The sequence below is a fragment of the Primulina huaijiensis genome, chromosome 5 (genome assembly GCF_012295235.1).
Source record: "Primulina huaijiensis isolate GDHJ02 chromosome 5, ASM1229523v2, whole genome shotgun sequence".
Lineage (NCBI taxonomy): Eukaryota > Viridiplantae > Streptophyta > Magnoliopsida > Lamiales > Gesneriaceae > Primulina > Primulina huaijiensis.
The window spans coordinates 3,763,036-3,790,942 of NC_133310.1; the positions used below are offsets into that span (position 1 = coordinate 3,763,036).

General features: G+C 38.1%; 2 protein-coding genes across 3 annotated transcripts; both read right to left on the minus strand.

Moving 5' to 3' along the window:
- Positions 1–945: 945 nt before the first annotated feature.
- On the minus strand, positions 946–16,474 carry LOC140976419 (diacylglycerol O-acyltransferase 2D-like). Of its 2 annotated transcripts, XM_073440552.1 has the most exons (10): positions 16,029–16,471; positions 15,858–15,932; positions 15,675–15,760; positions 14,308–14,414; positions 14,070–14,225; positions 8,311–8,397; positions 7,488–7,585; positions 6,697–6,784; positions 1,110–1,253; positions 967–1,018 (listed from the first exon to the last, which is right to left on the minus strand). In XM_073440552.1, exons 1-9 carry the CDS (start codon positions 16,226–16,228, stop codon positions 1,152–1,154), a joined length of 999 nt encoding a protein of 332 aa, XP_073296653.1. In that variant the 5' UTR covers positions 16,229–16,471; the 3' UTR covers positions 967–1,018; positions 1,110–1,151. The 2 variants fall into 2 exon arrangements, with proteins under 2 accessions (XP_073296654.1, XP_073296653.1); XM_073440553.1 differs by having other exon boundaries at positions 946–1,253; positions 14,308–14,351; positions 16,029–16,474.
- Positions 16,475–22,693: 6,219 nt separating this feature from the next.
- On the minus strand, positions 22,694–27,865 carry LOC140977455 (uncharacterized). The gene is made up of 7 exons (XM_073442197.1): positions 27,809–27,865; positions 26,711–27,142; positions 25,961–26,142; positions 24,964–25,546; positions 24,347–24,654; positions 23,594–23,936; positions 22,694–22,738 (listed from the first exon to the last, which is right to left on the minus strand). The coding sequence occupies exons 1-7, from the start codon at positions 27,863–27,865 to the stop codon at positions 22,694–22,696; spliced, it is 1,950 nt and encodes a 649-aa protein (XP_073298298.1).
- Between the last annotated feature and the right edge of the window lie 42 nt (positions 27,866–27,907).

Sequence of the window (27,907 nt, forward strand, 5' to 3'; positions counted from 1 at the left end):
TTATTTTTTTTTTCTAGACTCGCATGCTCTTTTCTAGGTACTACTTATTTATCTAAACGTGCTCTTATAAATCTTATATTATTATTACCAAATTAACTATTACTAATACTTTTGGATTATACCTTCGTACATCATAAATCCTTTGAAGATGTTTGCTTCGTCACTCGATCCTCAAGTTGCCAACTACTCCTAGAGCTTTTTAAGTTATATAACCAAAAAAAGAACTTCATATTACGTTTATGTTCGTTTTCAATTTTTTCTAGTTTGAATTTTCACTTTTCTGATTTAGACCATATTATGTTCACATCTAAGTATATTTGAGTCTTTTACACTTCAACTTCCTTTTTAATAACTCACGAAGAAAGTATATTTTAATTAGAGGTGTAAACGAACCGAGCCGATTTACAAACTTTTCAAGTCGTCTCGAAAAATATTTGATTCGTGTTCGAAACTATCGAATTCGAGTCAAATGCGAACATGATCGAATTTTTTTTCGATCCAAACTCGAACTTATATTATTTTATTCGATAGTTCAAGAGTCGCTCACGAGCTTTAATATTTCATTAATATAATATAATTATATATTAAATTAAATAAATAAATTTAAAACCTTTCGACTACTTATTTTCGAGAAATAATTCGAATAGTTCATTAATATAATATAATTATATATTAAATTAAATAAATAAATTTAGAACCTTTCGACTACTTATTTTCGAGAAATAATTCGAATAGTTTGCAAACATATTCAAATCTTTCAAGTTAAACTTGAGCTCGAGCTTTAATTCTAGTCGAATTCAAACCTTAAATTTCTTGTTATATTCGTCTCAATTCCGTTTGTTTACCCTCCTAATTGTGAGACATCACAAGTCACGAAGGCTCACACTTTGACGCTTTCCTGTACAATTTGCATCACAAGGATTGCTACAAATACATTAAGTTTTTAGAATGTTCAAACGGCATAAATTCATATACAACGGCAGCTCATAAATGTCTAGTTCTTATGAATTTAAATGCAAATGTACACATTAAATATGACCATCGGTATTTTTTAGCTAATAGAGAACCTTTCCCAGAAATTTAACGGTTAAATATTGACAAATAAATCCACATCACATAATTATACATCACTATGTTGCCCACAGCTTACATTACAGAACTCTCAGTTTTAAGTCAGGATAACCAACCCTTGCTTTGTGCCTTTCAAAGAGATTCTGTAGCGCTTCAAGAAACTTCTCATGGACTTCCGCAACCTTGTATGAATCCCCACGGAAAGAAAAAGCAAAGAACTAGACTCAGTTCATGGCCAACATGCATTCATTGATGGCAGCAAGAAGAAATAAAAATGCAGAATTTCAAGCAGCAACACATTGATTCTATTCTAATTCATGAGAAGTTATAGACGCAGACAAAAACGGAAGTCCGGTAATAACTTCGTACATCACAAGCAAGGGAAGAGGAAGCAAAGAACGAAACTCAGTTGGGGCCAATATACATTCATTGATGGCAGCAAGTACAAATAGAAAAGCAGAATTTTCAAGCAGCAAGCATTGATTCTATTATAATTCATGAGAAGTTCTACAGGCAAGCTAAAAGAAAGTCGGTAATAGCATCATGCGTAGAACACAAGGATATTACAAAGAAAACAGTGGTTAAATTAGCAATTTCAAAAGTATTGGCAGGTGTTGTTCACATTCAAGTTTATTTTCAGGAATCAAGTGTGACTTACAAATTCCCCTTCCACTACTTTATTTTCTGTAAGATTAAAATGAACCAGTAGAAGCAAAAAAAGGCTTAGCTGAGGCCCATCAAATCGATGGAATTACACGCCCGTCGAACATGCAGCAATTCGTCACTAGTTAGCCAAAAATGACTCAAAATCAAGGTTGTTTAGGTGGATATTGCTGCTGCAAGAGTTCGATTTTGATGAGGGACTCATAAAAGACGAACAACTTTTCGAGGTAACTTCTAAACTCCTATGGTTGGCAGACATCACTTTCTTTATCGTGGTGTTTTACGTAAGCGAAAAAAGTACTTTAATGACGTTAAATTCTAACTATGGATGAGATCCTTATATTTTCAAAAGATGTGATGACCAAGTTACAGGGAGATGCGTGGCAGAATAAGAGGCACGAGACGTTCTCGAGCAATGCCACTTTGCACCTTATTGTGGGTATTTTGGAGCTTCAAGTCCAGCTGCCAAGGTATTACAATCTGATTTTTATTGGCCTAATTTATTTAAAGATAGTTACACCTTGGTAAAACCATGTGATAGATGCCAAATGGTTGGAAATATTTCTAGGCATCATGAGTTACCACTAATAAATATTTAGAAGGTGGAACATTTTGACATTTCGCATATTGACTTTATGGGACCATTCCCATCTTCATATGATCAATCTTACATTCTTTTAGTTGTTGATTATATATCGAAATGGGCAGAAGCTATTGCCACCAGTACTAATGATGCTCGTGTTGTGAAATTTTTACACAAGAATATATTCATCAGGTTTGGGATGCCAAGAGTATATAGAGTGACGAAGATGCGGATTTCTGCAATAAGATTTTTAACCCATTGTTGGTAAAATATAATGTGAAGTACAAGGTGGAACTTGGGTATTCCACAATTAAACGGACAAGCCGAAATATCCAACCGGGAGATCAAGCAAGTTTTGTAAAAGACTGTAAAATTAACCAGAAGGATTAGACGACAAAGTTGGATGATGCACTGTCAGCTTACAAAATTATTTTCAAAACACCTATCAGACGTTTTTATAGGTTGATTTTTGGAAAAACTTGCAATATATCTGTGTAATAGGAGTACCAAGCTTTCTGGGCTGTCAAGAAATTGAATTTTGATATGAAGGTCTCTGATGAAAAAAAGTTGTTGCAGCTGCGCGAAATGGAAAAATCCTACAATGATACCTACGAAAACGCTGAAATTTATAAAGAACGGACGAAGGAGTGGCACAATTTACTTTTGTTTAATTCTCGTCTGCGACTGTTTCTTGGTAAGTTGAAGTCTACGTGGTCAGGACCATTTACTGTGGAAAAATTACAACCGTATGGCGTGATTGAGCTTAAATGCAATGATAGATGAACATTTAAAGTCAATGGTAAATGAGACAAGCACTACTTTGGGAGTGAAGTGAGGAGTCTAGACAAAGTTCCACTGAACGAGCTGAACTAAATTGACAGATATAAACCAAGTGTTTTTTGGGAGGCAACCCAAATTCATACCCTTTATTATTTTTATTTTAATTAAGTTATTTGTTTTTATTCATTTCTGGTTTTTTTTTCATGTCATGAGTAAATATTAATACTGAGATTCAATTATGCAGGTGCCGCTGAACTATTATTGAACGAATTGTGCGGAAACAGCGCCTTTGAGCCAACCAAACAACGCCTAATTTATGAAGAAAAAGTCAAGAATTGCGCGAATCAGGCGCTCTTGGCTTCTACAACTCTTCATTCTCTTCCAAGGTTCATGCACGATCATCTTCGCCTTCAGAATATAATAGACAAGGTCAGCCTTCTCCTTTGTCACATCAGACGTGTGACCAGAAGGCATCATTCTCGAAGCTACAAATAAGCGTCAAGACATAAAATCGTTCTTCAGATATGTTGCCTTGAAATTCACAATTGTCCTTTCGTCATTCAATTTTCAGGCAGCTCCTAGATAACACAAAGTCTGCAAGATCTCGTTGTAATCCACCGTCCCTTTCATATACGCTCGATTACCATCATGTTTAAAATCAAGCATCCCATAAATTGTATTTATGGTTCTACTATCAAATGTCATCATACGTCATCTAACTCTAACCCTATAATCCTCGTGTCTCACCTTTAAATTTGCCTAAAATTCCCTGACCAACGAGACCATCGCATCAAGAGGTGATTTGACAGATTCCCTCAACCACTCTATACCATGGAACATCAAAATGTGGTCTGGATGGGACATGCCGATGCCACGTTCCTGCATACTTTTTCCAACCAGGGCCATGTAATTGCTAGCGGTTGTGGCATCCCATAGACGACGACGATCAAAGTTCGCCGTCGAGGACGAGGCTAGGACATCCTTATTTTGCTTCTTTTTATGGGCCATTAATTCAAGTACTATTCTCATTTCAATCAACAACCCAACTTGCCACTGCCACAAATTCTCAACCCAACGATTAAATAATAACAATGCACACTACCAACATTTAAACCAATAACAACTCAACACCGATTTTTCTCAATACTCTCAATCAATATTGTCACAACATCATCTCTAAACCGTTAACACCACCCATCAAATCTCCACAACGTTCAATATTCGTACGATGATATTAATCCACAATTCAACACAATAAATCCCAACAAAGCATCAAACATATGAAAATATGTCCCAAATTTCTAAATTTCTTAACCCTATGCACTAAATCAATTATCTCCAATGAAAATCGTGGTACTTTGTGCTAGAAGAGGAGTGAATCCGTGGAAGTTCTGAAATAGATGAAGAAATTTGAGCCCAAATCATTTGTTTGACATTTTCACCAAAAATCCCCAAAAATCATGCAGAACACACCCTAGCTTCAATCTTTGCAAATCCCGGCTTGAATTCGAGTGAATGACCTTGAGTATATGATATGGAGTGATTTGCTTTAGGTGTGGATCGATTTTATGAAAAAATTTGATGAGACGATGTGGATTAGATGGGTCTTGCGTGAAGAAGAGAGAAGAGGGTACGCGTTTTTTTTTTGAATTTGCGTGTTAAATCTGTTATTCAAAATACAATGGTGTCGAGACGCCAAAGATGCATAAATTTTTTTTGAGCAGGACTTCGCTCCTAAGCGCCTGATTCGCGTAATTCTTGAATTTTTCATCATAAATTAGGCGTTGAGGCGCTGCATGGTTGGCGCAAAGGTGCCGCTTCAACGCAACTCCTGAATTTTTATTCATAAATGAGGCGCTGCTTGGTTGGCGCTAAGGCGCCACATCCGTGTATTTTATTCAATAATAGTTCAATGAGACCTGCATAATTGGATCTTAGTATTAATGTTTACATGAAAAAAACCAGAAATGAATAAACATAAAGAACTTAATTAAAATAAGAAAAATAAAATAAAAACAATAAAGGGTACAAATTTGGGTTCCCTCCCAAAACGTTTGGTTTATAGTATCGGCCCGACTATCTGTCGATTTACTTCGACTCGCTCAATGGAACGTTGCCTACGCTCCTCACTTCACACCCAAAGTAGTACTACACACATTGAACATTGACTTTAAATGTTCGTCCATCATTGCATTTAAGCTCGATCACATCATACAGTTGCATTTTTTTCACAGTTAATGGTCCTGACCACCTAGACTTTAACTTGGCAAGAAATACTCGCAGGCGAGGATTAAGCCATAGTACCAGTTGTCCAAGTTCATACGCTCTTCTCATCTCAGAATCTGCTTATCGTGTCACTTCTTCGTCTGTTCTTTATAAAATTTGGCGTTCTCGTAGGCATCATTGTGGAATTCTTCCACTTCGCTCAGCTGCATCAACAATTTTCTCACCAGAGGCCTTCATATCAAAATTCAGTTTTTTGACAACCCAGAAAGCTTTGTACTCCAATTTCACGGGTAGGTGGCAAGTTTTTTCAAAAATAACCTATAAAGAGGCATCTCGATATGTGCTTTGAAAGCAGTCCTGTAAGCCCACAGTGCATCCAACTTTATCGTCCAATCCTTCTGGTTAGTTTTTAGGGTCTTTTACAAAATTTGTTTGATCTTCCGGTCGGATATTTTGGCTCTGTCCGTTTGATCGTGGATGATACCCATGTGTCATCTTATGCTTCACATTATATTTAGCCAACAATGAATTAAAAATCTTATTGCAAAAATGTGTATCTTCGTCACTTAATAAGACTTTTGGCGTCCCAAACTTGGTAAATATATTCTTGTGCAAAAATTTCACTACAACACAAGCATCGTTAGTACAGGTGGCAATAACTTCCACCCATTTCTTTTTTTTTTTTTTTTTTTTTTTNAATAATTTAAAGGACTACAGTTTTACTTCCACCCATTTCGATAGATAATCAACAACTAAAAAGTGTCAGAGTGGCCAAATGAAACCTTTGCAAATCATTATCGTAAGATTTTTTTTCGGTGGCCGTTGGCAACCAAAGAGTGGATTTTATAAGCTAAGGCAATCATCTTCATGTTATCAACAGCTTGTAGGATGCAGTTTAGCAGCATGCTATATCTAATATAGATAAATTTTTAGTTTATGCTGATCAAGCACATTCAAGGAATCAAATTTGAGTGATCAATCTTCACCGCAACTCAAATATGGCAGCAAGCAATAATTAAAAAAAATTTAATTTTCCATGATTGGGTTAATTCTCATAGAAATTCTTGTCTGGTTACCTCACTCAAATTTTAAGTCTATGCCAAAGATACCTATTCCAAGAATCAATATTATGCAAAAAATTTGAATTTGGAAGAAAACATACCATAAATCCAAGTGAAATTTTATTAAAGAACTGTTTTATGGGTTAAAATTAAAAGAAACAGAGGATTCCAAGTAGCCTCAACAAATTTTCACGTGGAGTATTGTGGACTAGCATTTCAAAAGAACAGAAGCTTAGTGTACTTTGTACCATTGAGCATTCATAAAAAGCGAAATGATACATGCATAAAAGATGGATGCAGAGGATACGATACCTCTTCTAGAGCAGGTTCCGGATTTTTCTTTACTATGATTGGTTGGCCGACCACCACATGCATTGGACGCCTAAAAGGAAGAGGTGAACTGCAAACCACAATCAGAAACAAAATTAGAAAATAATAGCACTCTTAAGCTAAGAAAAGTTTAATTCTTTCCTCCATTTGAAAATGTAAGAAATATGTGATACAACTGAGGGATAAGGTAACCCATTCATATTAACCAATAGCAGAGGAAAATAAAATCACATAAAACAGGATCTTGTAGGAATTACATACTATAAAGATTTCCCACCAAAATAATCTGTTGCTTCCTCCTTTACGACTAATTTAAATCATACCATGATATGACTACCTTGGGTAGTTGACAGTTATTTGTCATCTGTTACTTTTATCATTTTCGAGCCTTTCGAACTTCCGGGTTGACGTTGTTGGTGTATAGTTCGTCTTTGATTAGCTAAAGTTGTAGAGGTTTGTGAGTTGCCACACCTCATTAATCAAAACAATTCACAAAAGTTGTAGAGATAGACTAACGCATGGGACGGAGTAAATTTTCTTTTGAGCTCACCATATGCAGTCTATTGTTTCCCTTCATCATCGAAATGAAGTTTGATAAAAATTGTCCTAAAAACGGTACTACAAATTGAGAATAAAAAATTTCAGATTTCCAAGTTGACAATCCAATCTTTAGTTGCCAACAACCATATCATCTCCAGATGAACTGGATGCTATAAAAAGGGGAAAGCAGCAACTTTCAAAAGCTATAGCACATCCTCCTAAAATAAACATACCCCAGTACACCCCAAAAAAGTATTGGTGTAAACTTTATAGCTCTAGAAAATTCCAAGTAGAGCTTCCAGCTGGGCTTCCACCACTTGTACACATCAGACTGCACAATAAATGAAACAGCCATAAAGTAAATGATGTTTGCCTTAGTTTAAAAGTCACAAATAAAAGAGAAATTACGTAAAAATGTGGAATATTTTGTCATAGGTGCCGATATAAATTTTCTATGATAGAGAAGCACCGAGGTAGAGGCATGCCATAAGGATCCTAACAATCCTAACAGGAAAGTATATAACTTTTGGTTTCTTCTCATGTATGCCATAAGGATCCTAGAATATTCTCTCAGTTACAAGGAGGAAAGAGAACCTAATTATTAAAATCGTGTATTATCAAGTGCCAACTTATGCCCAAGAAAATATTATTTATAGTTTAGATAAGATATATTTTTCATTTTTTTAAAGAAACATCATCAAGAAACTTATTCATTTACTCGTTTCATTTCCTTTATTAGGCTAGATGATAAATTTATGTTAATACAATTGAAATGAAAAACGAAAGTTTGTGTGAGAAGATGATTTATCCACCAATTGTGTTTTTCAATAATCATTAATAAATTATGTTTTCTATTAAGACAAGAAGGAAATTTAAATGATAACCAGGGTCCAATACAAATAGCATGCTACATTTTTAGATACTACATTTATTTAGCCCCTATACATGTCAGACAACAATCTAAGTGAGTAAGTGATGAGCTAGTCCAATCCAGTGAACATTTAAAAAATTTACTTTCACACGTAATAACAAGAGAAAAAACCAACACAATTATACCTGACCGTAGCAAAAAACAGGAACCAAAGGCTTTCCCAACTCCATAGCAATGCGTACAAATCCCGTCCTCCTTCTAAGGAAAGCAATCTGTTTAAGAAGCATTAGAGAATTTAGCCACTAGAACGTACATATGCAGAAAATTAAGGAATAAAAATATCAGAGATGCCACATGTTGAATCTATCATTTGGCCTATCCAGGCAACTCGACAAAACAATCTCAAACCCCCTTGCTGCAAAAAGAGCAAGTATAATTGAATAAAATAACCAAGAAATCAGGGGAAAAAAGCCTTTTGAATAACGAAAGAAATAGCACTTTTCTTATCATACGCCACTAATTTGATGGGTGAAACTGTGGAAGATGATATGCCTAACAAAGTAAAACATTCAAATTGAAAGCGTCCATAAAAAACTCGATATTGATAGAAGATGATACGCCTAACAAAGTAAAAATTCAAATTGAAAGCGTCCGTTAAAAACCCGAATTGATGCTTCTAAACATTTTACATCTCAGTGCCAATCTCTACAATGACCAGATTGTACCTCCCTCGGTAATCAAGATGATATCCATACATCTACCTTCCCTTGAAGGAAATAGACACGGGCATTTGGTACATGGGGATGGTACATAGATGTAAACATACCATAGTCATTTTATACAAATTGTAAAACATTTTCAAATCTTAGGCATGGTGAATATTATGACAATTTCCGAGAGGGAGATTCGTTCGGTTTGGGAGTGTCTCAGATGAGATAAGAGATAGACATAAATTGCCTTTAAGAAAGGGGATCACAAAGATCTTTTGTAAATTGTAAACATTAGAAGATGGCAATTTCGACTCCAGAACAATCACATGGTATAAGAATTAATAATGAAGTGTTCCGCAATGCAATGCCTATAAAAGAAATATGAAGCCATAGGCTGAACATAATCTCATTTTCTTATTAAGCTTTAATCAATGCTAGGCATCATTTGTGATGGTATACACAGATCCAGCCCACAGGTTTTAAAGATAATAAATAGAAAATATATTTACTTAAATTTTTAGGACTCTAGTTTACTACTTATCTATTTGATTATTTTTCAAATCAAAGATTTATCAATATACCATGTGTTCTATAAGTATGGGATAAGTGCTAAGATTAGGAGAAGTATTTTATCTTTAAGATTTGAGTTTATTTTTAGTAGTTGGCAGGTAAATTTATCTTGATGTTTTAGTAGTTGATAGAGCGAATGATTCTTTTTATTTACAAATGATTGCGTGGAAATAAATGGTTAAGCAGAAATTTTCCTTAAAGCTAGTGCTAAAATATCGTGAGGTTTTCTTTAAAGACCTCAAATCATCTACGAGGTCGACAGGTTCAATGAAAATACTAGGGGACCATAAAATATTGGTACCAGAGCCGGTCATCGTAGGGGAAGTGCACGTATTTCATCAACAATTCGAGGCTTTTATGAAAATAGTAGCGACTTGTCACACGAGTTGCGTGTATATAATATATGATCATTTGCATGTGTATAATATATGTTTATTTTTCAAATAATTGTTTTAAATATAATTTTTATATTTAAACGAAAAATATGGGAATTAGTTCAGAGAAATCAATAGTTACTAGAAACTCTATTTTTTCCTACTCTTTGTTTTGATATCAAAGCCAAGATCATCTTTGTCAAGCAAAATGTTCAATATTATTGTGATAAGCCCTAAATCCGATGTTGCCACTGTTGAACAAATTGCGGCAACAGAGAAGCTACAAAATCTCCACTCTACCTAAAATGGTCCCAATTTTTCAAGACCTTTTTGACATGTTGAGGCCAAGTGGATCATTTAGTGGGTACTGGACCTTCGGAGAAAGATCCCAAATTAGCTTCGTGGGATGAACAAGACTCCATGGTAATGTCATGGCTAAGGAGTTTGATGTTGCCTGAGATTACCGATACTTGCATTGTAATGACCATGGGTTATCCTCAATTTCGGGTCTCGTGTTCTCATGGATTTTCTCATGCGCCATTACTCATAGCATTATCCCACCCCTGGAAGTGGTTTCTTTCGTCTTCCCAAACACTCGAACTCAGGACCTCCAGGCTTAAGTACCTAGGTTCCTAGAGTGTGAGTATAACTCATGGTCGTTACATGCATGGTCCTTGGGTTGACCAAAGAAATTTGGGAGGCCATGCGACAGACTTATTCCAAGACTAATGGCGCAGCCCAGATTTATGAAGTTAAGTCAAAGTTCGCAGCAACAAAGCAAGGAAATCAGACCAAAACTGGGTATGCTAATCACTTGCAAGGATGATGGCAAGAACTAGATCAATATCAGTGTGCTAAGATGACTCGTGCACCAGAAGCTTCAATCTTAAAGCAGCTTATTGAAATGGAACGAATTTATAAATTTCTGGTGTGCCTCAACATGGAGTTTGATGCAGTCAGAGTACAAATCTAATGAAAGGCATATCTACCTAACCTAAATGAAACTATCTCAATCATTCAGGCAGAAGAGGGTCACAGAAGGGTGATGCACGAGTTCTGCGAAGAGGAAGGATATGTTCTTGTTTCTAAAGCGGCTGGAATAAAAGAATTCAAGTTCAACACTCAGCACAAAAAATCAAAATTCAACAGCCGTGAATCTCTATATTGCTCTTACTGCAGAAAAAGTGGTCACACAAAGGATCAGTGTTGGAAGCTGCATGGTAGGCCTGATCGAAATACTCATAAAAGAGCTAAGGCTCATATGGCAAGTGCACCACCGAACAATGAAGGAAGAACTCAGAACCTTGCTGCAGGATTCAGTGAGCAAGAACTTGTGGCGCTGAAAAATTTCTTAGGATCACTTGAGAAACCATCATCGTCAGGTACCGGCTTCTTGGCTTTTTCAGGCATCAATCCTACTTCTTGCTTTGTTAATATCTCTGAAAATATTTCTCCAAAATCATGGGTAATTGATTCCAGAGCCACTGATCACATGACCTATAATTCCAAATCCTTCTCCTATACACCATGCTCTAGCCACAAGAAAATCACCTTAACAGATGGATCTTTCACTACCACTGCTGGTCAAGGTGATATCTATATAAGTCCATCCCTTATCCTTAAAAAAGTCCTCCTTGTCGCAAAGTTGTTTTGCAAACTTAGTGTCCATTAAGAAACTAACCATGAATTAATTGTTTTGTAACCTTCTTCTCTTCCCGTTGCGAGTTTCTGGAGCTGAAAATGAAGAGGATGATTGGACATGCTAATAAGAGGAATTGTCTTTACTATCTGGAAAGTCAAAATGGAGGAACTAGATCTCGCAGAAGAAGTTTATATGGAGATCCACCGGGTTTTGAATCTAAAGAAAGAATGGTATGTCGACTTAAGAGGCACTCTATGGCCTTGAACAATCACCAAGGGCCTGGTTTGGAAGACTCGGTAAAGCAATGACTACCCTGGGATACAAACAGAGCCAAGGTGATCATTTTTTGTTTGTGAAGCACTCAGCTTCAGGTGGATTAACGATTTTGTTGGTGTATGTTGATGACATGATAGTATCCGGGAATGATATAGAAGAAATACAACTGCTGAAGCAACGCCTGCTCAAAGATTTTGATATCAAAGAACTTGGGGAGTTAAAATACTATCTAGGAATTGAAGTGGCTCACTCACGACACGGGATGTTCATTTCCCAACAAAAATACGTGCTAGATTTGCTCAAATACTCGGGAGAGACGAGACGCAAGCCCGTGGACACCTCTATTGAAGTCAATCCCGGTTTATGTGATGCACAATATAACCTTATCAGAGACTGGTTGGGAGGTTAATATATTAAACTCGCTCTAGACCAGATATATCATATGTTGTAAGTGTAGTTAGCAGATGTATGCAAAATCCGAAAGAAAAACACCTCAAGGTTGTTCATAGGATCTTGCAGTACTTTAAGTGTAGTCTTGAAAAAGGCATAATGTTCAAAAAGGGGAATGCCATGACTCTTGAAGCCTATACTGACGCTGACTATGCAGGCTCTTTGGATGATAGAAGGTCACTTCCAGCTATTGTACATTCTAGGGAGAAAACCTAGTGACATGGAGAAGTAAAACGCAAAATGTGGTTGCGAGACCAAGTGCCGAATCAGAATTTTGGGCTATGGCTATGAGAATATGAGAATTGCTATGGTTGAAGTTGATTCTAGATTATTGGGAGTCAAGTGGGAAACACCCACGGAGTTGTACTGTGAATAAATCGGCCATTAGCATAGCTCACAATCCGGTGCAGTATAACCGAACGAAACACGTTGAAGTTGATAGGCACTTCATCAAAGAAAAACTGGAAAGTGGATTAAATTGCACTACATTTGTCTCGTCCAAAGATTAGTTTACATATATATTCACAAAGTGCTATACAGCAATGGGTTCAAAGATATTATTAACAAGCTTGGAATGGGGATATCCATTCACCAGCTTGAGGGGGGTTGTCAAATTGTGTAGATATTATGTGATTTGATTTAATCTTGTACTATGGAAAGATTAATCTTGCAGATTATGTTGTATATTAATGTTTTGCCTCAGATTTGTAAGGATCATATTACTAGATTTAGAGGATTAGGCTCTTATTTATGTGTATCATTGTAAGCAATTGCAGAATACTAGAAGTTCTATTTTTTCCTACTCTTTGTTTAGATTGATGAGATGTGCTAAAAGTATTCATAAGTACAGAAATAAAAGCTCTTTTATACAGAATGTTGGGATAAAATTGGAAATTTTTTTGGTGCATACCAAAGTAGTTGATAGATATCAAGAGGGCAAGGTAGCCACCGAGAAACGACAGCAAACTCTTCTTGATCAGTTGGAAGGGATATGCAAATGTCTGTCAACCATGTGCCCAAAAAAATGAGACCAGGGACAGCTAGGCAACAGCCCCATGTTGCTCCCAAATCAAGATATGTTTATGTCCCAGTCCACAAGCTATTTTGGACAAAAGAGTTTAAACAATGCCCAAACTAAAGTTTTAATGTATTGGGAGGAATTGTCTCTTCCAGATGCATCCTGGGAAAATTCTTCCACCATGAGCGCGAACGGGTCCTCTCATTCATGTTTGTGGACAAACACTTTCTTCAAGAGGGAATCCAACCCACTTGTTTTAAAGATAACGGATAGAGAATCTAGTTTAATTAAATTTTTAAAACTCTAGTTTACTTATCTATTTAACTATTTTTCGAATAAATGATAATTGTCGATATCTCATGTGTTCTATAAATATGGGATAAGTACTAAGATTAGGATAAGTATTTTATCTTTAAGATTTAAGTTTATTTTTAGTAGTTGATACGGAAATTTATCGTGATCTTTTAGTAGTTGACATGACGAATGATTCTTTGTATTTATAAATGATTGCAAGAAATAAATGGTTTAGCAGAAAGATTCCTAAAAGCGTAGTGCTAAAAGATCGTGAGGTTCTTTTTAACGAGCCCCAAATCATCTATGAGATCGACAAGTTCTCTCCTGAAACGAGCCTCAATTTCCATCACAAACTCCATAACCACCTCATAACGAGATCCACAACTCGGGACCATAACATGTTCACAACAGAAGAAAACTTTTAGACATGAAGAAGTCGTGCAGAAATCGATGCAATAAAGCAGATAAGTATTGGATGTATCCTGAAACTATATAAAAGCAAATAAGCTGGTGAGAAAAAGAAATTCTATTTCAGGTTAGTGCATAAGTTAACGCACTCTCATAAAACAATGCACCGAGCACAAAAAGATTGAGTTGCAATAAAATTAACCTCAGAGCCATGCTCCATAAAAAAGGCCTCTTGAACTCCCCCTGGCACTACGATACAGCTGTACCCTGATGCTAGAAGGGAATAAAAATTTTTCCTTGTGGCAGGTGTAAGTCCCAACCAAGACCAAATATGTCTCAAGAATGGCGTGAAGAATACCTGATCAAATTTTCTCGCAATTAGAACTAGCATTGGCACGTTAAACTTTGACTATATGATTCATAAAAGGATGCGTTCTTACAGCAGTACTGGCAAGAACCTTGATTTTTGGGAGACGCATGAAGCCTGTAAGATCAGCAAGCGAAATAACTCCAATAGGCCAAACTGAATGTGGTTCATAGCAAAAAACTGCAAGAGTAACATTAAAACTTAAAAGTTTTAGTACAAAATGAATTTCTTCTCTCAAAACTTTGGCTAAACTAAAGGAGCAGAAATTAGCACAACATCACTCTACAGCTAATTCCATTTAATAAAACCAAATAAATATTTGAGTATTCGACTAAAACACTTGGTTTACTGATGTAAAAACAAAATTGTTGTAAATGAATGGAAAGGGGGTCAATTCTGAAAGGAAACACAACCAGTGACTCATGGTTTTACTTATTATTTCTTCTAGTTTATCTACAGTGAAAAATTTAGTGAAGTTAAGCTTCCCTAAGGTTGATCTTACTGCTAGTTTCTTCCTTTTGCTTTATGTGTATGCCCGCTACGTCTGCAGACTTGGACAAATGATAAGTCTCCAAACTCAGAATGTGAACGGAAATTGAAATTATGAGTTTATATTATATGTTGTGAATCCAAATAGTCTTCAAAAGACTTTTGCTATCTTTCCACTTGGCAGAATAATGATGGGAAGGTAACGGGAAACAGAATGTCCTTATCTTAGAAAGTCCTTATTAATTACTATGAAAAAGGAAAAATGGCAGTTGCCAAGACCTTAACCAAAAGTCTAGTTATCTCATCGAATATGTCGTTCATAAACCACAAAAAAATAAAATTCTCATCCATCATTTGCACCCCTTTTCAAAAATTCTCCAGATTTGGAAAGGGATGGTCAATGGTGTAATGACTAAGGAGAAGAGCAGGTAACACACTCAATGTGACAATAATAAACTTTGTCCATGCTGTGATATTTCTTCACAAATCCTCATTAGAAACCTATCACCACCATAATTTTCATATCTCTGGAAGCCATAAACCGATGCAACCAAAACAAAGATCACAAAATGAACGACGTTATGTTGAGCTTACATAAAAACGCAATCATGATTAAATTGTATTTGAATAACTCGATACTAACCACCACCACCGATTTCAAGCTACTGAATCACCTCAATTTCAAACTGAAGAAAATCAGCTCAGAAACGCATATATATAGAACTTGAAATATAACCAGAATTTCAAGAAACTGAATCACCTCAACTTCACACCTAAATAAAATAAGTTAAGTAGAACTTGATATAAGAGCTGAATTTCTACTGAATCACCTAAATACGATCAGTTCACTAACATCGGGCTTCCATCAGAAAACAAATAATCCAATAGTCATAAAAGAAGAGGAAAAAACATAAACGCTAAAACACAGCAGATATAAAGAACCGGACATACCATATGCCTCACTAGGATCAAAGGCTTTTATGTTCTCCACATACAAAGTCACAGGGAAATAACCAACTGCATGCTTGCATATGTACCTGATAATCATTCAAAATGACTAATTCAGAATCAACAAAGTAAGGATATAGATTACCAAAATTCAACGTAAGTAAATGGGCAACTGCACAAGCTAACCTGGATATTTTCCGACCCCATTTGCTCCTCTCATCAATTGGAATGACCATAAATACCAAAAGTAATCCTATAACTCTGAAATCAATCGCAGACAATCCAGAACTCATTTATCAATCAAACTCGTAAAATCACAAACAAATAAGGGGGATGGACGGAAAATGGAATACGAACAAAAGGGCTTTAGAAAATGGGAGGAACACGAAGGAAAGAAGGATGACGATGACGTTGAAATGAACTGCACCCAGCCACAACACTAGTGCCAGCGTCGTGTGAAACACCGACGATGGAGCACCTTTGAACTCGGCCGGGGTCGGGGACAAGTCCGGCTCATCCGACGGCGGCAGGACACCCACATCTGTCTCCGTCGCCATAAGCTGCACCAGCTGAAACAGTCACTTCTGCCTCGCGAATAGAGATAATTGAATGCGTTTTCTCGGAAGCGCCGCCCCTTTTATAGCTGCTTTCCACGCACACGACTTTGTGGATCCAGACAAAGGTAAAGTCCACGTTGCTGATTTAACAGCGCTATTTGGAAATTGTTCCAGAAAAATAAAGAAAAATGAAAACAGAATTCCACAACGGTCTCGAGATTTTGTTGGCCAGCGGATTCTATAGTTGGTACTCGAATGGGATTGAAATTTCAGGAAAAAAAAATTCCCAAATAATTGGTTCTTAAATTTGAGTAGATTGTGCGGATATTTTGTTTTTTAAACTTGGTCAACTATTTGTTTAAGAAATTAACTTCTTCAAGTGTATATTTTACAAATTTTCTCATATATTGTGACGGTCTCACGGATTAAAAATAGTAATAATTTTTTATAAATTAAGTCAGATTGAAAAAACATCTTACACAATTAATCAATGAGAATCATCTTGCTTGTTTTTATTATTATTATTATTATTATTATTATTTATTAACCATGAGGAGGGAAAGTCTGGGATGTCAACAAATGATATCCATGATTCACTTGATATGGATAAAATCACCTTTCTATAATTCCCTTTATTCTATTTCAAAAATTAATAATAAAGGAGCTAAAGTGAATAAATCAAACCACTCAACTAAATTCATTTAATGAGATTGATTGATTGAACCATATATCTCACCACTAATCACAATTATGACTATAAAGATAGCATGATAGATCATTGCTAATACTCTATTTATAATAAATTATAAGGGATAATTTCCACTTTATCTTTTTGATGTTTAGGCAATTCTCAATTTAGTATTTTTTTTTTCTTTCCAGTGTCTTAATTTAGTCTGTTTTATTTAAAATTTTTTCCATATTCAGTCCTAATTTCCTTTTCATCCTTGTTTTCTATTTTTATACAGCTTATTCAATATCAGGAGTTGGTTCTGTTAATTGTCTCACATCGGTTGGATAAATAACCTGGGAATTGTATATATAGGCTTGGACAATCCTCCTCTCTAGAGCTAGCTTTTGGGGTTGAGTTAGGTCCAAGTTTCAATCTTAATATGGTATCAGAGCTCAGGTTCCACCTTTATGTGTTTGACTGCCTAACTGTCTATAGTTAGGCTACCCGTTCTCCCCATAGTTGGGTAATTTGTAAACTCCACGCTCCAGATGTTCATTTCTGGGCGTGAGAGGGGTGTGTTCATTGTCTCACATCGGTTGGATAAATAATTTGGGAATTGTATATATGGGCTTGGACAATCCTCCCCTCTAGAGCTAGCTTTTGGGGTTGAGTTAGGTCCAAGTTCCAATCTTAACAGGTTCGGAGTGCTTTATTCCCTTCCTCTCATTTTCTGTACAATTGGTCGATATGTGATCTCTTGATCCATATGACCGGCAATTACAATATTTAAAACTTATATTAGCTCGGGTGTGAGCTCTTCTGAAAGTTTTTTGTAGGTGTTTGTCCCGTGCTTCGAGATAAGTTCGATACTTGGGATGACATCCTACTTCTTTGCCCAGATTTGTAAGATCAAGATTTTTGTCTAGACCGTAATATTTTTGGTTTCTAAGAACTATTTCTACTTCTGACATAAGGATGAGATCTAAAGCTCTTTTTTTTTTGCTTTTGTGGATTACTTCTAATGATAATTTGAATATCATTTTCTTTACAACATAATGGAGTACAATTATTAATATTTTTTAATCGTTTCAGTTCTTTGTAATACTGTCATATGACACCATTATGTTATTTTTCTTTTAATAAAATAGACTCGTCTGGCCAAAGTATTTGGATTTCCAGACACATATTCCCTTATTAATATTTATCTCCAGAGACTGGCATTTTAACAAATAAAAATTGTACTGCTATATTTTATTTGACCCCTGAATTCAATCTATAGTTTATCAAGAGATTTTAGAGGAATCCGAGACTATTTCTAGAAATCTATGTTTAATATTGGTTAGATCTTCTTGTAAATATTTCAAATTATTGGAATAATTCATGTAAATATTTAATCTCGAACCTAAGTCTGGATCCATGAATTTTGAGAAAATCTCATTCTCAAACATTTAATTACACAACAATAATAATTTTGTATGTTTCAAATAATTTTACCTATGCTCTTATTCAATTTTCATAGCTTGATATAATAATTTATTAATAAAATAGAATAAACGAAAGTTTGGGCACTTTTTGAAAATATTTAGGCTTTGAGAACCAATTTTGGGCAAATTTTTTGAAACATAAAGGACTATTTTGGGATAGTGGAAAGAAAAATGATTGAATTGGGATTTTGTTAAACAATATGGATCGAATTGGGGTTTTTTTTTCCAAATTATATGGAACATATAAAAAGTAAATTGTGACATATTTATTTTTAGTACATTTATTATGCTTGCTAACACTACTTATATTTTAAAGTTATTGTGGGTTATCAATTTTCACGTATTTATTTATGTAACAATATTCATATTAATTATGTGAGGTCCATAGATAGGGAACCGAAATGTGGTCCGAATTTATACAAATCGGCCAGATGATCAATTGGGTGGGTTTATTACATTAACTAAATTCACCTAATAATCGGATTGGTTTTGTCTATGCTAGAACACTACAAGGTCTTGAATCATATTGCCAGGATCAATATAATAGTTAAAGTGCACTTTATGATTGGTTAACAACTGATAAAGCGATCTTAATCTAATCTAAATCGATAAGTTGAATGGCTTTGAAGAAAAGTACATAAACAACTTGGGCTGATGCAGCGAATATTTAGTCAGATTGATAAATGGGAGGCTTGTTAATCGATAAAATGTGTGTGCAGAACTAATTGTGTAAAGCATATAAATGCACACAAGATTTGTTTCTCAAAATTTGAAGTTTGAATCCTCATATGTTTCATCTTCTTTCGTTGTCAGAAGTATTCCACTAGAAGACTTTGATTTATGAAATATTGTTATATAAACCTGATCCAACTGAAGTCACATTATCAATTAAAACTTTTCAACAACTCAATTAGTTTGATGGAGCTCAAAAATTGATTTACAACCGATAGTCAAGACGAGAAACCTAGTGATCCACTAACTTATACAACCTCTCTTCTTCATCATTGAATAGCACTGGTGATAATGTTGAGATAATGTGCAACAACAATTGCTACACGAAGAACACAAATGAATGATCCTTTATTAAGCTGATACAACATTGAAGTGGATCTTTGATGCTTGAATGTACTACTTGGATGAGTAAAATATGTCTTGTTACACGAGCATTGAGAGAAATACTTTAGGATGATTCTCATTGTTCTTCAGTTCAAATATTTGTACTTTTAACTTTCAACCGGCATATTTGATCTTCTCGAGACTTTGTATCATTGTCTAAAAGTTTGGTGTACTTTTTGTCATGATCGAAATAACAAGAGATCTAGTCTAGAGATGGGTGAATAGACTGATTTCAATTTTTTTTTTTGAAGTTAAAGCTCTAACCAGATGTGATTATAGGTTGTTAAGTTTCAAATTTATTTGATATAAAATGATTCAAGTATTTTATGAAATGTAAGTTTGATTAACTTTTCTATATCAGCTTGCACAAATAACAGATAGAAAATGCAAAATTGAAGCTTTGAAAGTAAGTGTTGGAAATATCTTGAGCGACACCATGCAATTGCATATCTTTAGCAAGGTGTGGCATCAAAAGTATTTGGCACTGTTTTATTACACAAAATTAGAGTTTTCAAAACGTCAACTCGTCGGGTCAGTCCGACCCTCTTCGCTGCATAAAATAGATGGGTTGGGTTGACTATATCTCACCCGACCCTCCAAATATAACATGAAATTTGTTAGATCTAACATGTTAATCCTTCCTGCCACATAAAATAGGGGAACTAAGTTGGCTATATCTCGACCCGCCAAAATGACAGCCGTCCGACCCCCTAATGAAGGGTTGGTTGCTGCCCGCGCCCTTCTAGTCTGTTTTGAAACTTGTACACATATCAAACACGACTTTTGCGCCTCGTAGGATTGGCCATAATTGTTGTCATCATAATACTACTAAATATTTTTGATGCGACTTCGTTGAAATGGATGAGCCGGGTAAGGAGCTCCAACGGGTCAAATCAATAATTTATAGTTTTAGGGAATTTGAGTGAAGATAATGGCTTCAATAGCACCTGCAAACAATGAAAGGAACTCGTGAATGGGCGCCGGAGGGGTGTCCGGCGTGGCCACTCCGATGCTTAAGTCAGCAGGTTGAAGATGAGCAAAAGCAATATTTGGTAGAAAATATGTATATTGCTTAAGAGTTCAAAGATTTCAGCTTTTGTAAATGACATTAATACCTGCTATTTATAGTAGAATATGAGGTGGATACCTCGATTCCAGTGCTACCTACTAAGTATGGCAAGTCGGCTGCCCATACCCTATCTTCTGATGACTTCTAGGACACTCCAAGCCCAAGTTGTTCTGACAGATTAGAAGTCCTGTATCAATCATACTCGAGTATGGTTCAATTCTCGAGGTGGCCCGGGCAATTGATTACCCGGTTACTTGTATGAGAGCCCGGGCTATGATGACTGCTTGGGAAGAGAAAAAATGCCTGGGTGCTTGCGCGAGAGGCCGGGCTGTTCGGAGAATACTTAGGAAATATGTTGATGGTGTCCGGGTCACCAGCGACTCGGATCCTTATGGGACCCGGATCCTTATGGGGGTATCACCACCCACCCCTAAAATAGTGGGGCTAGCGCTTGACTCGCTGTCCCGATAAGTCCAAGATAATTAACAATGTACAACATCGGAGCCTTCAAATATCCCTGAGATGAAATGCTGAGACCTCCTCTCCCCCAGACTCATAATAACTTATTATCTAACATTCTTAGGCCCTGTTGTTATTACCACGATGACACGTGTCATAGCATGAATTCCCGCCTAAAGGACGTTTCGCATTTCGAGAAATGGATAAGTCTGACGCCTCGATAACCGTACACGTCTTTTCACCTCTTGGCATCATTTCCAAAAACGCATCCTAGACGTTCGTGCATTTAGAGATCGACGGCTGTGATTAGATCCTTCCTCCTATACATAACCACTCACCCACTTTTCAATCATATTAACAAATTGTCATCCAGAAAACACAATGGCTGGTGCAAGCAGTTCTAAAACTCCGAGTATGACCGAAGCCTTCAAGGATTCTGCTCTAGATATTCGAAAATCTACTATGGAAGATGAAGTGTTTCACGAAATTCTTGATTACTAGGAAGAGCTTCAGGGGCTGAAGCTTCTTTATGACTCTGGAGAAGCTATCACTCCTAGCATGGTAGCTAAACTGAGGAGAGTGCGAGAGCACTTGCATGTAGCCGAGTGGGTAGACATCTTTACAGATGGTCATATCTATCAATTAATGCTTCGGAAAGAAATAAAGATCCTTAAGCGCATTGCTGATTCAGACAGCTTCCTGAAGACTTCCACCGGGCCAGTAGCTGCTTGGTTGAAAATATGGATCATTGTTGTAGAAGAGGAATATGATGATGTAGTACGTGCTGATGTTTACGGTTGAATAAAATGTTAATTCTAGCATGTCTTGGTCGTTACTTTGTTGTAATCCTTTAAGTATATATATCGCGAGTTGAACCAGATTAATTGATACATTATAATGCCAAGTCTTGACATCTCCTGGGCTTTCCTTGAAATGTCGGGGCCGCATGCCTCCCGGGCTCTGAATACGGTGCTTTATACGGTCCTTGAAATTCCAAGAGACGTCATTATGACACACGCTTCGCATTCATATCATTCCATGTTCCAAGAATCTGGTAATTCCGATACATTGATATCTGTAGCTCCGTCTTTCTTCATAAATAAATAAAAAACATTTAGACTAGCTGACGGCTTTCCACCTTCTTTTAGCATTAAATACCAGCTGTCTATAAATAATAAGATGAAAATGAAATAAGAACAATAATCCTATATGCCGAGTTCTAGCGAGTCCACCGTTTGTAGCAGCATGCCCGTCCAGGCGCCCTCTCCGATACGTCCTCATTTGGAGGAACTGAAGAGGACCATTGAGGAATATGTTCTGGTGAAGGTCATGTCCACCTTTTATAAGATTCAAGACCTTCTGTATGCACACCAGAATGGCTTGGCTTTTACTCGACCGCAAAGAACAGTGGCGAGGAAATACAAGCGGGAATTTCACTTAAACTATGTTGCAGAGCTGGCCACTGATCAAGTTCTGCTGCAGGCGATGCTATGGAAGGAATGACATCAGCTAGACAAGATTGCTACTACAGGGTCTTTTGCCAACCTCCGAATCCCCGAATTGACTAATTGGATATTGGAGTGGCAAGATTCTGTCGTCTCTAGAATGGCAGCTGTAATATGGGATCGATTCCATTAATAATATTTTAACTTGCGTACTTTGTTTCTTCATTTTTCTGCAACTAAATTAATATGAACTAAGCCAGATATAACCTGATAAATAAAAATAATGTGTCAGGATCTAAATAAAGTACCGGGGCCTCAAATCTACAGGGCTGATAATAAGATTCCGGGGCTTGATACCATCCGGTCTTGTCATATTTTGTCGTTTTAGCTTTTCCGGGCTATGAATGCGATGTGATAATGACGCGTGTCCTCCCATTCCAACGGTCAGGAACGTTTCGCATTCCGAGGAGCCGATAAGTCTAACACCTTAATAATTACGTGTGTCCCTTCGTATACCGGCACATTTTTCGAGGTGCATCCTGATCGTCCAAGTGTGTTTGGATCAACGGTCGAGATCCGTTCCCCGAGCCAGGGTGTAGTGCCCTGGGCTTTTAGAGCCAAGGTGCAGAGCCTTGGGCCGGGAAACATGTCTCGGGACTTGTGAATGGTCGAGGTGTGGTTCCCCGAGCCAGGGTGTAGTGCCCTGGGCTTTTAGCGCCAAGGTGCAGCGCCGTGGGCCGGGAAACATGTCTCGGGACTTGTGAATGGTCGAGGTGTGGTGCCCCGAACCAGGGTGTAGTGCCCTGGGCTTTTAGAGCCGAGGTGCAGAGCGTTGGGCCAGGGAACATGTCCCGGGACTTGTGAATGGTCGAGGTGAGGTTCCCCGAGCCAGGGTGTAGTGCCCTGGGCTTTTAGAGCCAAGATGCAGAGCCTTGGGCCAGGGAACATGTCCCGGGACTTGTGAATGATCGAGGTGTGGTTCCCCGAGCCAGGATGTAGTGCCCTGGGCTTTTAGATATGACAAATAATATGATACTTCTTGCTGAGAAAAACAAGTCTTTCATTATATCTTCAACCAATCAATTACATCTGTTAGGCATAGTACTGCTTTAAATTAAATACATTCCATGGCCTTTTGAAAGAGCGTCCTTGCGCATCTTCTAAAGAGAAAGATCCCGAGCTTACTTTCCGGATGATTTTATAAGGTCCTTCCCACCGGGCTTCTAATTTCCGAACATCCCCGGTAGGATTAACTTTCTTCATGACTAGATCCCCTATTTGAAAATCTCGAACTCGGACCTTTTTATTATATGCTTTCATGACACGACCTCGGTATGCTTCCATTCGAATTATTGCTCGATCTCTTTTCTCTTTTACCAAATCCAATTCCATGGCCCGACTTTGATCATTGCTGTCTGGGTAAGATTTACCCGGGAAGAAGTTTGCCCAATTTCCACAGGAAGGACTGCTTCAGAACCATACACCAAGTAGAAGGGAGTTTCTTGAGTAGGTGCTCGGGGAGTAGTTCTGTACGCCCAGAGAACACTGGGTAATTCTTCCACCTAGTCTTTTCCCTTGCCTTGTAGCCTGGTTTTCAATGCTTGTACAATAATTCTGTTAATAACTTCTGTTTGACCATTAGCTTGAGGGTAGGCAACAGAAGTAAAAGACGGAGTGATTTTCATTTCATGACACCAAGATGTAATTCCTTTGCCCTGAAATTGTCTCCCATTATCTGAGATTAGTCTTCTGGGCACTCCAAATCGGCACACAATATTCTTCCACAAAAATTTCAATACTTCCTATTCAGTGATTTTAGCCAATGGCTCGGCTTCTACCCATTTGGAAAAGTAATCCACAGCCACCAGCAAGAACTTCTTTTGAGCCCGGGCAGTTGGGAAAGGGCCAACAATATCCATGCCCCATTGATCAAAGGGGCAAGATGCCCAGATAGGCTTCATGGGAGTGGCCGGACTATGCTGGAAGTTTGAGTGATGTTGACATTTCTCACAAGCCTGGACCACTCGAGCAGAATTTTGGCTAAGAGTTGGCCACCAGAACCCCGCAAGCATTGTCTTCCGGGCCAAAGCCATTCCTCCGAGATGTTCAGCACAACATCCCACATGTATTTCTCGGAGGACATAATCCACTTCTCCTTCAGATACGCATTTTAGCAAAGGTCCCTGGAATGATCTTCTGTATAAGATTTTATTTAAGAGAACAAACCTGGGAGCTTGTCTCTTGATTTTTTGAGCCCGAGTCCTGTCTTCAGGTAATTCATTTGTTGTAATGAATTTGATCAATGGCGTCATCCAGGAGTTCTCGGGTACTGGTAATATTTCTTCCTCGGTGGACAGGACCAAACGGGAAACATGCAAAATTTTCCGGGTGTTGACTTCTGATAATGAAGCAGCCATTTTTGCTAGAGCGTCCGCCTCTCCATTCTCCTCCCGGGGTATTTGTTCGATACTCCAATCCACAAAGATTGCTGCCTGGGTTTTTATGAGCTGTAAATATTGGAGCATGCTGTCATCTTTAGCTTCATAAGCACCCTTTATCTGCTGAGTGATTAGTTGTGAATCAGAATACAAAATAACACGGGAAGCTCCAATCTCTTGAGCAGCACGGATTCCAGCAAGGACAGCTTCATACTCAGCTTCATTGTTAGTAACCCGGGAATCAAGTCTTAAAGCCAACTTAATCTTCTCTCCTGGAGGAGATATTACTACAACACCTACTCCACACCCTGCAAGGATAGACGCCCCATCCACAAACCCCCTCCATACTTCATCTTCATCGGGTTGTACCATCTCTGACAAGAAGTCTGATAAGGCTTGTGTTTTAATGGCCACCGGGGGTTTGTATTCGATATCATACTCTCCTAATTCCACTGCCCATTTGATCATTCGCCCAGATACTTCAGAATGAGTCATGATCCTGCCTAAAGGACTATTAGTCAAGACAATTATTCGATGTGACAGGAAGTAAGGCCTTAGCTTCCGGACAGTCATGATCAAGGCCAGAGCAATCTTCTCCACTTCAATGTACCGGAGCTCGGGTCCTCTCAGAGCATGGCTGACATAATAAACAGGCTTTTGATCGGAGCCTTCTTCTTTTATTAGAACCGAGCTGACAGCATACTCTGTGGTGGATAGATAAACAAATAATTTTTCCCCGGGCTCTGGTTTCACCAACACAGGGAGCTCTGCAAGATGGATCTTCAAGTCCTGGAAGGCCTGTTCACATTTGTCATCCCATCCGAATTGTCGTGCCTTCCTCAATACTTGAAAGAAATGATAACTCCTGTGTGCTGATCGGGAAATAAATCGAGAGAGGGAAGCAATCCTCCCGGTCAGCTTTTGTACGTCTTTGACAGATCGAGGAGATGGCATGCACAGCACGGATTTGACTTTCTCCTGATTCACCTCAATTCCCCGATCTGTCACTATGAATCCCAAGAATTTGCCACTCTTTACGCCAAAAATGCACTTGGCCGGGTTAAGCTTGATTCCGTAATGTACGAGAGTGGCAAAGGTTTCTTCTAGATCATCAATGAAGCTGGCAACCTCCCGGGTCTTGCCCAGGATATCATCCACATAGACTTCCATGTTTCGTCTCAGTTGCTTCTCGAAGACTTTGTTCATCAAACGCTGGTAAGGAGCTCCTGCATTCTTTAACTCGAAAAGCATTACAATATAACAAAATGTACCTCCCGAGGTGATGAAGCTAGCTTTATCCTGATCACTCTTGGCCAGGGGGATTTGATGATACCCCTGGTATGCGTCCATGAAACTCAGTAATTCGAAGTCCGATGTGGAATCCACCAATTGATCAATACGGGGCAGAGGATAATGATCCTTGGGACACGCCTTATTGAGATCGCGGTATTCTACACACATGCGCCACTTTCCGGTAGATTTGGGTACTAATACCACATTCGAGAGCCATGTAGGGAATTGAATTTCCCAAATGTGGCTGGCTTTCAAAAGCTCTTTTACTTGCTCATCAATAACTTTGTCTTTTTCAGGACCAAAGTGTCTCTTTTTTGCTTTATCGGGTGAGATCTAGGGAGGATATTCAGTTGGTGCTCCGATATCAGGGGAGAGATCCCCGTCAACTCCTGTTGGGACCAAGCAAAACATGAATATTAGCCTTTAAACAGTTAAGTAGACTGACCCGGGTGGATATATTAAGATCTCGGGCCACCCGGATCTGCTGGCCTGGTCCAATCTCCACAACTTCCTGCTCCTCTTCTGCCACGAATTGCACCTCTCCCTTCTCAACTGTTCTTCCACCTACTTCATTAGTTCGGGCCTTCTTCTCTTCCTTCTTAGCTTTGCTCTGATCTACCCGGACAGCTTCTACATAACATTTCCGGGAGGAAGGTTGGTCTCCCCGGACTTCACCCACTTTACTACCAACTGGGAACTTAATCTTTTGGTGATAGGTAGATGCCACGGCTTTTAATTCATTCATAGCTGGCCTCCCCAGAATGATATTATATGATGAAGGGGAGTCTACCACAGTAAAAGTAGTCATCATCGTTTTCTTGAGATTCTGGGAGCCCAAGGTTAATGGTAGGACAATTTCCCCTTCCGGGTAGACCACATGGCCAGCAAAGCCAAAGAGGGCAGTTTCCACGGCTTCCAAATGGTAACCCTGCAAATCCATCTGCACCAAGACATCTTTAAAAATTACATTTACAGAACTGCCTGAGTCAACAAAGACTCTCAAAATGTCATAATTTGCCACCCGGGCTTGGATAACCAGAGCATCATTGTGGGGTAGATTCACCCCCTTTAAATGTTCTGGGCCAAAACTGATTACTGCCTCGCTCCTTCTCATTCCATCTACCTCCATACATTCCCTCCTACTCCTCGACTTCCTCGCCCGGTTGGAGTCTCCATCAGTAGAGCCTCCTGATATCATTTTTATCAACCCCGTAGCAGGGGGTGAATTCTTTTTTGTCTCAAGTTCGGGCTCTTTTCTCCTCCCGGGCTCTCCTCTCGGTATACTACTCATACTTCCTCCCCGAGCGTTGGACCCTGGCTGTGGAGATGTCCATGGCAATCTCGGCCTCTTATTGGCTTGACTTTGCTCCGGGGCGGAAGGGAAGGAATAGTTTCCCTTCAATGTTTTGCAATCCTCGGTGTTGTGATAGCACATCTTATGGAGAGTACAAAATCCTCTTTTCTCAGGCCGGGATAATTGATGGTCCGGGGCCAGATCCCTACTGCATGCCTGGACCTCTCTGTCCCGGGCAATCTTAAGAGGCACGTGGTGAGAGAAGTGTCCTGGATTATTCCTTCTCTGTCCTTTCTCCTCGGGCCTAGCTACCCGATCTCCTCTTTCTTTCCTTACGGCTTCCCTCTTCTGTTTCTGGGCTTCCTCCATGTTGATGTTTTTTTCTGCCCGGGATAATAAGTCCTCGAAATC

Excerpts from the sequence above, each read along its gene's own strand:
- LOC140976419 (XM_073440552.1), bottom strand. The coding sequence starts at position 16,228 with ATGGCGACGGAGACAGATGTGGGTGTCCTGCCGCCGTCGGATGAGCCG. Across the intron at positions 15,761-15,857 it reads TGGGGTCGGAAAATATCCAG|GTACATATGCAAGCATGCAG; the intron begins GTTAGCTTGTGC and ends AATGATTATCAG. Across the intron at positions 1,254-6,696 it reads CGGAACCTGCTCTAGAAGAG|GTTGCGGAAGTCCATGAGAA; the intron begins GTATCGTATCCT and ends GATTCATACAAG.
- LOC140977455 (XM_073442197.1), bottom strand. The coding sequence starts at position 27,865 with ATGGAGGAAGCCCAGAAACAGAAGAGGGAAGCCGTAAGGAAAGAAAGA. Across the intron at positions 23,937-24,346 it reads ACTGCCCGGGCTCAAAAGAA|TCCTTCCTGTGGAAATTGGG; the intron begins GTTCTTGCTGGT and ends GTTCTGAAGCAG. Across the intron at positions 22,739-23,593 it reads CTTTCAAAAGGCCATGGAAT|GTTATATCTGGCTTAGTTCA; the intron begins GTATTTAATTTA and ends TTTATTTATCAG.